This window comes from Eubalaena glacialis, chromosome 2 (assembly GCF_028564815.1).
Source record: "Eubalaena glacialis isolate mEubGla1 chromosome 2, mEubGla1.1.hap2.+ XY, whole genome shotgun sequence".
NCBI classification, from domain to species: domain Eukaryota; kingdom Metazoa; phylum Chordata; class Mammalia; order Artiodactyla; family Balaenidae; genus Eubalaena; species Eubalaena glacialis.
Genome location: NC_083717.1, coordinates 129,140,342 through 129,152,869, shown reverse-complemented (window position 1 = coordinate 129,152,869; position 12,528 = coordinate 129,140,342). Strand labels below are relative to the sequence as shown.

At 39.1% G+C, this 12,528-nt stretch overlaps 1 protein-coding gene across 9 annotated transcripts in view; it reads right to left on the bottom strand.

Annotated features, from left to right (window-relative positions):
- Positions 1 to 12,528, bottom strand: part of AKAP6 (A-kinase anchoring protein 6) — a 570,108-nt gene that overhangs the window by 265,080 nt on the left and 292,500 nt on the right. For all 9 annotated transcript variants that reach the window (XM_061180772.1, XM_061180767.1, XM_061180765.1 and 6 more), the window contains one exon: positions 3,662 to 3,913. In XM_061180772.1, coding sequence (XP_061036755.1) covers positions 3,662 to 3,913 — 252 coding nt within the window. The remainder of the gene's footprint in view (positions 1 to 3,661; positions 3,914 to 12,528) is intronic.

Sequence of the window (12,528 nt, the reverse complement as noted above, 5' to 3'; positions counted from 1 at the left end):
GGAGGTAGAAAGGAAAGTAGGAAGGAAGGGAAGAAGGAAATAATTATTATTATTTTTACCAAAGAGATCAGTTAAGAGCTGGTTTTGCTTGTTTTATTTAATTATTCTTAGGTTTATGCCCTTAAGCATTTGCTTAGCCTCTCTTAAATTCAGTTTTTCCATCTATAAAATGGAACTATTTTTTTAAATTGACGTATAGCTGATTTACAATATTGTGTTATTTTCAGGTGTACAGCAAAGTGATTCAGTTACATATATATTTTTTCAGTTTCTTTTCCATTATAGATTATTACAAGATACTGAATATACTTCCCTGTGCTATACAGTAAATCCTTGTTTTATCTAATTTATATACAGTGGTTTGTATCTGTTAATCCCATACTCCTAATTCATCCCTCCTCCCTCCCTTTCCCCTTTGGTAACCATAAGTTTGTTTTCTATGTCTCTGAGTCTGTTTTTGTTTTGTGAATAAATTCACTTATATTATTTTTTATATTCCACATTTAAGTGATAATCATATAGTATTTGTCCTTCTCTGTCTGACTTACTTCACTTAGTATGATAATCTCTAGGTCCATCCATGTTGCTGCAAATGGCAATCTTTCATTCTTTTTTATGGATGAGTAATATTGAAACGGAACTACTTTTAATACCCATTACCCTCCTTACTAAATGAAACAATAAATATAAATTGCTTATCACAGTATCTGAAATATAGAAAATTTCAGTATAACACATTTTTTACACAATGTGGAGCTTTGCCCTAAAGTATTTTTTATTTGTTTGTTCAGCTGGTTTTGTTTCAGTAAGGCATTTGCCAATTTGTTTACAAGATATGGTCTGCTCCATATTTAAATAAAGGAATAAAACTCACTTTGTTTTTGTAAGGACAGAAAGAGAACTTGCCACTTTCTTGACTTTCAAACCTATTCTTTAATGGGCTATGAAACTCAATTGACTTCCAAAAAGAGAAAAATGAATTTATCTTCACTGGAAGGACATTTACTATTCTAGATTATCAGCATGTTTTACGCCATCTCCCTCTTCATTCTACAAATCTTTCACAGCTGAATTTATTCTGATAAAGCTGAGAATTTTATCCTAATTCTCTTCTTATTTTCCACAGTTCCAGTGTGCTGACAGAAACAAATAAAACTAACAAATAGGATCAGGAATCCATTGCTTCAGGAAAGATGGTAATGGAGACAGTGCTTCAATTCACAGAGAAATGTCCACAAAGCAGGTGGTTGAGAATCCACTGTTCCTTTACCCCTCATACAACACATTCTTGCATCTCTACAACAGGACTAAAGACTGACTTCAAACATGAAAATGCACTAAATTGCTTTCAATCGAATCTGTAAGTAATTGTTGAGCTCACATTGTGAGACCCATGATGGGTACTACTTAATATAAACTCGCAACATAGCTGTGAAAATAGTGGCCAGTAACAATTAGTTAGTCTCAATGGCCTTTCATCTTTCTTGGGCTACCACTTTGTGAATAATACAAGTTCAAATAAACACATGATGAACATATTCCACAAAACAACAATAACAGCAATAACAATAAACCCTAGAGCACTTTCATATCCCCAGCTCTAATCAGAGTTGTGATCAGTAAATGTTTATTGAATGAATAAATAAATATGTAATATGAGTTGGTTTGACTCAATGATTTCTAGTGCCCCCTCTAAGTGGTTGAAAGTGGGCAGATCTGATGACTGATCAATACTGGATTTTGGACAGAGCCAGGAGAACACATGGGTAGAAGCAAAAACAGAATGTACAGATTGGAGATACCAGGTAGATATCTAAAGTACTGTCTCTTCAGAGTTTAGACAAACCTTCCCCATCTCTGATCTCCCACCTCATTAGCATACACCTCCTCCTAAACACCAGATTTAGGGCAGAGTTGACTAGTTTGGGATTCTTTGTAGTTTCCCATAACCACAAGGGTCCCAATCAGGGACCTTCTAGGGATCCCACTTGGGATGGATGGCATCTGAGGACTATCTCACACACCTACATATTCATTCTACGATTTTAAAAGGAACTCTACCAAAGTCTGTATCACCTCCCTCATTGCCACAATCTTAGGAAAAGCTAAATGAAAACAAAGACTGTGACCTAAAGTTAGAAGTGAGCCCAGTAGATTTTCATTCCCAGAAACTTCCAGGGCCTACAGGGAATTTGCCACATAATAATAAGAGCATCATTATTACAAAAACAATAATCAACAAATATAAGTCATTTATGAGAAGAAGCCCAGATTTGTTTTGTGTTGTTGATAATGTTGGAGCCACTGAAACATTAATAACTTAATGAGATGCAACACTCTTTATATGGCCTTTTAATCCACATTTATATAAATGCCTTCTAAACTTGTATAATACATATTTTCCACAAAATCAACAGTAGAGCACTAAACTGGGTTTCAAGAACCAAGGGACTATATACATACACACACACTCTATGTATCTATACATGGCATCTATCTATCTATCTATCTACCTACCTACCTGCCTATCCATCCATCCATCTATCCATCCATCTATTTATCTATCCATCCATCCATCCACACACACGTATATATAGCCCCTACTTAGCTAGCACAATGCCTCTCCCTCTCTCTCTCTTTCTCTCTCGCTCTGACATATATGTCAGTTTTATTTGGGAATAGGAGAGTTCACTTGGATTTAACTTTACAGTGTTCATTCTTAAGCTATGCCTCAAGATTAACAGCAACAAACTCTTTAAACTATGCTTACTATGAGTACAAAAAAATCTAAATATACTGGTTGTGCAAAATTCTAAAGTCCATATGACTCACTGCAACCAGAATGATTTTTCTAAACCATGAATTGAATCGCATCAATTCTCTGAACAAACTCTTCTGTTATCCTCAAAATAAAGTCCACTTCTCTTAATATGACTTTTTAATACGGCTTTTCATCTTCATGATCTGACCTCTGCTTACATATTAGTTCAAATCCTGCTTCCTGATCCCTTGAACTTTTTCCTCTCTGAGGCTGTCATCCTCTCTCTTACCTCTGGATCTTTGATCATGCCATTCCTTCTGTCTAGAACAGTTTCTACCTCTGTTCGTCAGTCTAATCCTGCTTCTCCTTCAGGTCTCAGGTTAGACTCACTTCTCCTGTAAAGGCTTCCCTGTCTGAATTAGGTGCCCCTTCTCTGTCCTCCAGTGGCATCATGTAGACCATTGTATCTGCATGTAGATCACGCAGATCACAGTCTGGTCTTAATGTCTGTCCACTTGCCTCCACTCCCCACTAGTCTCAGCTCTTTGAAGGCAAAGGCCATGTTTTGATCACTATTACACTCTTAGCACCTAGTGCCTGGCCCATATAAGCACTCAGTGAATATTTATCAAATAATTGAACGAGGAACAGGAAGCCAGGTTAGCACCAACAGCTACGGGTGGTATCTGTGCAAACTACCAGGTATGAATGAACTCTGGTTTTTAGCTTCATTCACATTAGAAGTGCCCTAGCCTCTAGTCACTATACCTAGATTCAACATCCGGCTTAGGACCTGCTTATTTACCTATAAAGAATTCCTATCCCACACCTCTGAACTGAAAACATTCTCAAATAATCACACCTGACAATGCACTATTTGGCTTCAAGGAAAACACCCACCTCCTTTGTCTCTTCGGAGAAAGCTTGCAGAATGTCCGTCTGTCTGGTGTAGTTGCCATTGGCGTCCTGCAGACCTTGCAGAATGCGCTCCCGCAGAACCAGCACTGAGACGCGGAGCTGGTGCCAGAGGAGCTGCACCGCGTGGATGTCCACAATCACGCTGACGGAGTAGGATAGCAGCTTCAGGGAGAACTCCGTTTCAAGGAGGGCATGGATTTGCTCAACATGATCAGAAATATCTTCACAAATGTCCTGCAATAAAGAGAAGCAAATATACGATGACTCCTTTGCCTTAACCTGGGAAGGGGATGGTAGAAAGGTCACTCCTTCACCTGACACCAATGATCAGGGCCAACGGGTCAGGTGAGCACATGTTGGATAGCTGGCCTTTGTTTCAGTTCAGATACAGAGTCACAGGCCATATTCCTGGGCACTGGGCCTGCCTTCAGTGCACACTGGTAGGTTGATCTCTTTCTAAGCCACGAAAATCCTACTATTTTTCAGATACTCACATTGAAAGTTCATCCAAGGTGAGAGGTTACCTCACAAATCTGCTCTCTGTTCTCTTTATTTACTATTAGTTTGGGATTTAGGTAAGGGAGCCAACAGCTCTTCTCTTTGCTACTGGTGAGCTCCACCGAACACATAATATCTCAGGAAAGAAGCATCCTCCAGACATGTAGCATGAAGAAAAATGGGCTAGAAAGTGTGCTGCATTGGAACTCCTAGCCATTCTCAGTGAGCCATGGGATCTTCAAGGTAAGGGATAATTGTCACTCTCCCACAGGGACACAATTTGATATTTAAATTCTTAATGGATATCCACGCTTTGCAAACAAAATCACTCTTAAGAAGGAAAACCAGAGAAACCCCAAGACTGAACAAAAACAAAATACAGTTTGGTTTTGTTTTTAAGACTCAGGCATTTAAACTAAAACCATTACTATATCAAAGTTTCAATGTCTTCCTCGCATACTATTAGGTAGGCAGATTTTACCTGATGTGTCCCTTGTCCTTACAAGTTCCCACATTTTCATTGTGCTGTCAGAGGCCAGCAGCATGAAATGGGCGGCAGCACTCGTAATACTTACTTGAGCAATTGGAGTCCATTAAGCATCAAAATGATGTAGATGTCAGCAAAAAGTGCTCAGTTACTCACTTTTAGTTATGTATCAGTGATTTCTTTTAAGTGCAGCTTTTATTTATGATTTTCGTTAAAGCTAAAATTTTAAGACAGCCTTTGAGTTCTGAGCCCTATCTTGAGTATCAAAACAGTCATTCTATGCTGGAAATATAACCTTCTGATTTCATACAATTCAATTACTTGTCTTCAAAGAAAAACTAAAATGTAACCTGTATTTGACAATGTGTAATAATCAGCCAAAAAAACTATTGAATAATGATGGAAAGTTGTGCTGAATTCTGAACAAAAATTATTGTACAATTCCAATACACGCTCCAATATTAGTTCTTGAAATCCAAGACCTAACTGGTAATAAATTGGTGATAATAACTTGAAACAGATTAAACGTTTAAACTAAATAGACTTTGGAGTTCTGAGCAGGTAAATTTCTTAGAAAAAAATATGGCCCATGGGCTTATGCGGTCCAATAGAGACTTGGGGCAAAAATTATAATACCCTATTAACCAGTACATAAGAACCAGTCACAGCCAGATTAGCTAGTCTCTGCTGGCCTTCAGCAGAAAAAAGCAGGCCTCTAACTACCATCAGATATTCCATGTAGCCTGGGGTCTTAGCTGACGCTTGTTTGGACATCTACTCCATTTACCCCACACATCTTATTCCTGATACCTCAACCACCACCCCAAAGCAAATGCCCTGCATGCTTTGTCCTATTAGGATGCTCATTTCTGTGTAGTACTGTGTTGCCTTGGAAAATGCCCTTCCTCCCACTGCTGACCTCTTCCAAATTCTCAGTGCTCTCCTGGCTAATATCCCCAATCCACTGTAAAAACATGCCTTAACCTCTTCACGGATGCTACCTCTACCTCCTGTTCTTACCCAAACTTGACTTTGCCCAAGGCTTCTGCTTCCTCCACTGCTCTCGCAGAGGAAGCTGCTCATTCTCCCAGGCCTCAGCTGAGAGATGCGGGAGGGTGGAGGAAGGAGGGGGAGCTGATGGGGGAAGGGCAGACCTCAGTGATGTTTTGTCACTTTCTGATCATTACTCTCCTGCCTTCTTTCTTCGTAGATGCCTCCTGTCTGCTAAACCTTCCTGTCATCCTCCCTTACTGCTGTTATCTACGTTCTTCTCTCTCACTCCTCTGCACTGAAGAATGCATCTGGTTCACGGTTTTCCTCTCCATACTGAGCACACCATTATCTTAGGTAATTTCAGCGTTCACACTGAGGAGCCAGCCAACGCTCTAGCCTCGGATTTCCTTTACTTCTCTACTCCTAAGACCTTCACGCCCATTCTGCTGGGATGACTCTCTGCCATCGCTCCACTCTGGACCTTGTCGTCACTTCACCTGGGGAACAATATCAGAAAGTCCCTTGTGCCCCCAACCTCTCTTTGACAGACTTTTTTACTCCCATTCCCCCACTACAGGTGCTTTTCAACCCCCTCCAGGCCACCATCCCCTCCAGCCGCTTTCCTCATACACCCCCTGTCTCCTAGCACAGCTTCCACAGTGGTTACTTCAACCACTCTCTCGGCAGTGTGCTCAACTTCCTCACACTCTTGATTCCGTGACTCAGAATTTGTGAGTCTCTGTCTCTCAGGCCCCACTGCAATCTAGAGATGCAGAAAAATGAATACCTCGGAGAGAAAAAGGTTTGAGTAACCCTTCTGCCACCTGCTCAGAAGAGCTAAATAGGCTCATTTCTACACCATCCCACGCTCATCCCCCAATACAGAAAGTTATATGTATAGCCTTGGTACCATGAAAACTTCATGCCAAAGCACATGTCATCCACTCTATTTACACACATTTGGCTCCTTCATAATGGATGCAGGAATCTAGTCAGAGCCAGCTCATGGGTCAAGATGTCAGGCAACCATCCAGGGGAAACTATGTGTAAGGGGCACTAAAGCATCAATGGTGCCAGTTAACTCAGGTTTTCATACCCTCCTCCTTAGTAACTGTGAAATGTGAATTAGCCCTGTTCCCACAGAAGCAGATGGGCCCTGAGGAGAAAGAAACACCCTCCCCACAAGTGCTGACCTCACTCTGTTGAGTATTTTGGCAATATGCACACGAAGGATCCGCTGAAATTCTGAAACTAAATAATGCATAGCATGGTGCAATTTTCTGGACTCTATTAACTTATTTAATTACTTTTATGCCCTCTACTCTGCCATGGGTTGCCTGGCTTGACAAAATTACATGCACGCACAAATTATAGAACAAGAACTACAGATAAATGTGTAGGTTGTATATACGAGTGTGTGAGTGTATATACTCCCTCTCCCTCCAAAGGGGGACTATGCTTTGAACACTTGATGAGATGTTTGTTTCGAGAAAGGTAACTAATTCTGAATCTATATCTAGGTTTTAATAATAGAAGATCTGCTTTTCCCTGTCCCTCCATATAAATGTCAAACAAATATTTAAAAAATATTCAGTCTGAAGCTTCTGGTGCTTTGGCCCGTAACTACTGCCAGTTTGTTGGATGTTATATGAAACAAGCTGAAGATTACGGACATTCAGTCAGATAACCAGGTATCAGAAACTTTAAAAAATGATTTGCTGAATGGCTTCCTCCCAGCAGAGATTGTTTGGAATTAAAAGGCACTGAGAGATCTGACTTGTTGGAGGCCCTGTGGGCACTAGATTAATAAGATGAAGTAGAAGCTTGGGTGTGGAGTTGGATTGGAGCCCAACTGATGCATGTAAGGAATCACTGGTGTTTCAGCTTCTACTGGATGTTTAACTTGAGCAGATAGCGACTGGAAACTGGACTCAACTCACATGGCTGAACTGCTCAGTGTATAACAAACTTTTGAGAACTGCAGTGCTACTTGGTGGAAACAAAGTGGTAATTTTAGAAGAAATTCACAGTTTTTTAGGAATATGAAAAGAAACAATTCCTTTGGGACTGGAGATACATAATATATATCTGAAGAACCTATAAGTGAAAATATTTCTCCCCATCTGTTTACTAAGAGTATTAACAGGAAATAAAATCTTTCATTCATAGTTGGAGGTTTAAAACACTTAACATGGCAATGACTAGTTATGCTGATATAGTGACTAAAATTCATAGTGAAGTGTAATTGCCCAAAAAATGTTAATGTTTGATTTCAGATTCTTTCCTATTTTGGGTGCTAGTAGGCAGAAAATTGAATGTCTACAGAAGAGTTAAGGTCAAGAAAGGGATAAGGATGCTAAAGATTCTATGAGTGACAGCCAAGGAACCCTTTCCAGCATCCATGAGAAAAATGGTTAGGTCCACTGGTCCATCTTCTATAAAGCAACTTATTCCAGGCTCTGCTTTCATAGTCGTAGCCTGAAATTATCCCATTTCTCCTGTTCACACCTAATTCTGGCCACTATTTCCATCAGTTCCAGCCCCTCTCCCCAATGTTGTCTGTGTTAGACCTTTCTTCTCTGACTTCTAGACTCCTCTCCTGATTCCCAAGTATGCATCATCTGGAATGATGCAACCATGGACAGATCCACCAGCCCACACTTCTCACACTCTTAAGACTCTAGATTCAGTCTATCGCCCTTAAAGGCAGCTCCCACTCCTTGTAAACCAAGTCCACAAACAGAGAGTTGGAGGACTCTGAGAATGTAGAGGTGAAGGAAAGGCAGATCCAGAGAGAGGGGCCAAGGATACCAAGACAAACTGTTAACCTTCAGAAGCTCACCTGGAGTTGGTCCCATTATCTTGTTCTGTTATAGACAAATGAAAGCTAAATATCTAACTTCCTATGAATATTATTATTTGGCAACAGGAGGCTGTTTTGCATAATTAATGAAGATTTTATATCATCAGAAGGTAGCTTCATTCCCAGAGGATTTATTTCAGCATGTGAATGTTTTCCCCAAGTAGAGGACTGGTTCCTCAGGACCTCTTTGTATAATTAGTGGCTACCATTAAATTGGGCAGTCAAGAATTTTGATGATATGGATCTTACTTTAACAGACTAATAATGAACAAAAACTTAATTTCAGTAGATAAAATTGCTTAGTTTATTTTTCAATATCATCAATTGGTATCAACTGCTTTAGCTACTTAAAATCTCCCATAATTCTAACATGAATTTCATTTATTGTCTTATATCTTTTCCTCTGAGGAAAGATGTTCTCCAGCAAGCTCATTTAAATGACTAAATCAACAGATGTCTCAAAGAATAACAAACTTTAATTTTAAACTGAAGATAGTCTTTAAATGTCCTTAAAGCAATAACATTTTTTTATAAGCTACTCAAATCGTCCCCAGCACAATTAAGGATAGAAGGATAATGTCTTTAGGAATTAATTACTTCTGTTTTTTTCAGTGAATGTATTGAGCACCTACTATGTACTAACCCATGTGCTGGGGAAACAAAGGTGAATAATGCCAGGGTTTGGTCCCCTGCCTGGTGGGAGGGGGCATATAATGAGAAATTATAGTCAGGAAAATAAGTGTTCACAAAGGGTACACAGATGAAGAGGAAATGATTGTGTCCACAGGGGCAAAGAGGAAAGGGGCACAAGCGCTTTTCTAAGGAAGTAAAGTTTGGGTCTTGAAGAAGACAACCAGGAGGGTGAGACGGAGAAGAGTGTTCCAGGAAGTAGCAGGTGTCAGTGTTGTCTCCGTAACTGTGGACCTGGGGTTAGCACCAATTTCTTACGCACGGCATATTACACACCGTCCATAAGAGAACAAATTTTGACTTCATCAAAATTTAAAACTTTTGCTCGTGAAAGATATTTTTAAGAAAAGGAGAAGATAAACTACAGACTGAGAAAAATATTTGCAAAGTACTTACCCAACAAAGGATTTATATCCAGAACATACAGAGAATTCTCAAAACTCAACAGTAAGAAAACCACCAACCCAATTCTAAAATAGGCAAAAGACTTGAGCAAACACTTTACCTAAGTGGATATAATGATGGTAAATAAACACATGAAACAATCTTCAGCCTCATTAGCCATTAGGGAAATGCAAATTAAAACCATAGTGAGATACCAGTATATACTTATTAGAATGATTAGAATAAAAAATTACTGACAATACAAAGTGCTGAGGAGTTCCAGAGCCGTTGGAACTCTCCTACACTGATGATGAGAATGCAAAATGGTACAGTCATACTTGAAAACAGTTTAGCAGTTTCTTATGAAGTTAGACATACACTTACAATCTGACCCAGCAATCCCACTCCTGGGTGTTTATCCTAGAGAAATGATAACTCAGGTACACACAAAAATGAAAAGATGCTCTATTCATAAAAACCAAAACCTAAATGTCCTTCAGTGGATAAATGGATAAACAAACTACAGTACATCTATACAATACACAGCAATCAGGGAAAAAAAGAACTATTGATACAGGCAACAATTTGGATAAACCTCAAAAGCATTATGCTAAGTGAAAGAAGGTCGTCTCAAAAGGGTATACACTGCATAATTACATTTATACAACATTCTCAAAAGACAAAACTATAGTAATGAACAATATATCAGTGGTTGCCAGGGATTGGGGGTGGGGAGGGCATGACTATCGACTGATAGCATGAGGGAGTTTTTTGGGCTGATGGAACTGTTCTGAATTCTGATTATGGAGAAGGTAATAGAAATCTACACATGGGTTAAAACTTGTAGAACAGTACACCAAAAGCCCCACAATTTTGCTGTATGATAATTTTAAAACTAATGAAACAAAAGGAAGCCAGTTTATAGTCTCTTAGTAAAATGCATGTAAAAATTAATTTGGGGTCACACATTCCCTTCAGATTCTTGGAAATGACAAATAGCACAGCCCTTAAGGTCATGGCGCTACTATCATCATCTCTGATTCTGTAGCTTCCACATTAGTTTCTGGCAAGTATAAAAGAAAATGAGGCTCATCTGGAGCCCATCTCAAAGTGAATTAAAGCAAATGACAGTGGAAACAATGTATATGCAAAAGTTGCATAAAAATTTTTCCCATAGGTATTACTGCATTAATGTGGGAAAGTGATGTTATTTTCTTGTTTAATTCACATACAGCACAGTAGCCCCTGTGGCATTCAGTATTACTCACAGCACAACATGCATTGAATACATTATGTTGCCAACTGCCCACTTCACTCAACCTTCATGACACCTTGTGGTCTCAAAATTGCAGCTGCTGCTGCCTGTCACTGAAACAGGACTCTTCTATGGTTGCCTAGTAGCTGATACAAACACTGAGGACCTGAGACTGTTTACAAATAAACTCCAGCTGGTTGGGTCAGTATTTTTCCTTTAATTTTGTTGTATGTTTATGTGAGAGAGGTGTCTTTTTTGGGTAAGATTGTTGTATATGTATTTTCCAGTTGTATCTTATTTCTTCTAGACAGATCCAGGGCTTTTAAGATACCTGTTATGTATTTAACCAGTTATGTCCAGTTTTCACCAGAGTGCGATAGAAGTGAGGGTGTCCTTCCTGTGAGTGCTCTGACTGCTTACTCTAATAACTCTAAGTATGACTGCCCCAGCTCCTGCTAACTGACCCTGGGAGGGGATCTGTTTGCTGCCTCATCATTAGGCCACCATGCCCATTTCCAACCATTCTCAAAACATCTTGAAGGTTTCCTCATGAAATTACAAGTATCTGTGGATCAACATTCTGCCAAAGTGCCCCAAATTGCCAGTCTCCAAGGGCTCCATGAGAGTGTGGAAGGAAACCTGCCCTTCTAGCAACTTTCTCGCCCAGGTCCTAAAGCAACACTGGGCACCCCAGTTTCACTAAGTCCCACAAATGCAGCCGCTCCCACTTCTCTCTTGTTTCTTGCTTCCCTACGTGCAATCCCCAAATGAGAAAACATAGCAAATCCCTCCAGTACCTACAACCTGCCTCTCCACAGGGACAAACAGTAATCAACAGTCATTTCTGCATTCTTCTACTACCCAAATAATGTTTCTTTCTCTTCCCCCAAATAATTTCACTGTTTCTCTCAAAACACTCTTGAGTTACATTTGTATAACTGCAGGACACATTCAGATGGTTTTTCTAAAACAAACATGAATTAAAGTCCACTTTTAAAGGATAGGTCTCCTCACTCCCACTTCCATCTTTTTCCCTATCAGAGTTTCAAAAACCTTGAGCCCTCATCTTATCCAGAGGATACCATTACATTTAAAATAAAGAGTTTTTATGTTCTAAAGTCAGTAAGCAAGAGATAAGTAAATATAAGATGTATTTTGTGTACATAATTTAGTCTTACTGCAAAATGCCATGTCATCATGACTGCTCATTTTGTTTACTAGCAATTGTAGAAATGAATGATTAAAGTGTCTTTTACCCATATGCTCACCATATGTGTGTGTTCATTAGAAAAAGCTGAAAAGAGATTCTTACCTAATACATGTACTTTGTATTTTAAAATACAGATCAAGGGAATAGCAGTTACTTGTTTAAAAAAACTCACAAGTGAACCCTGTGAACTAAAACTTGCAACCTCATATAAAAAATATTGCAGAGTATTAATGTCACCTTCAGTTGACTTTCAAATCTGTCTTTCTCCAAAAGACAGATTAATAGATGTTCCTATGATAAGGTATTTTTATTTCCCCAAAAGTAGACTACCCCCTCTTTTTTCCCTTCCTCTACACTTTTCTTTTTTTTTTTTTAATTATAGCTGTATTTTAAAAATATTTATTTTATTTACTTATTTTTATTTTTGGTTGCAACAGGTCTTCATTGTGGCATGCGGGATCTTCATTGC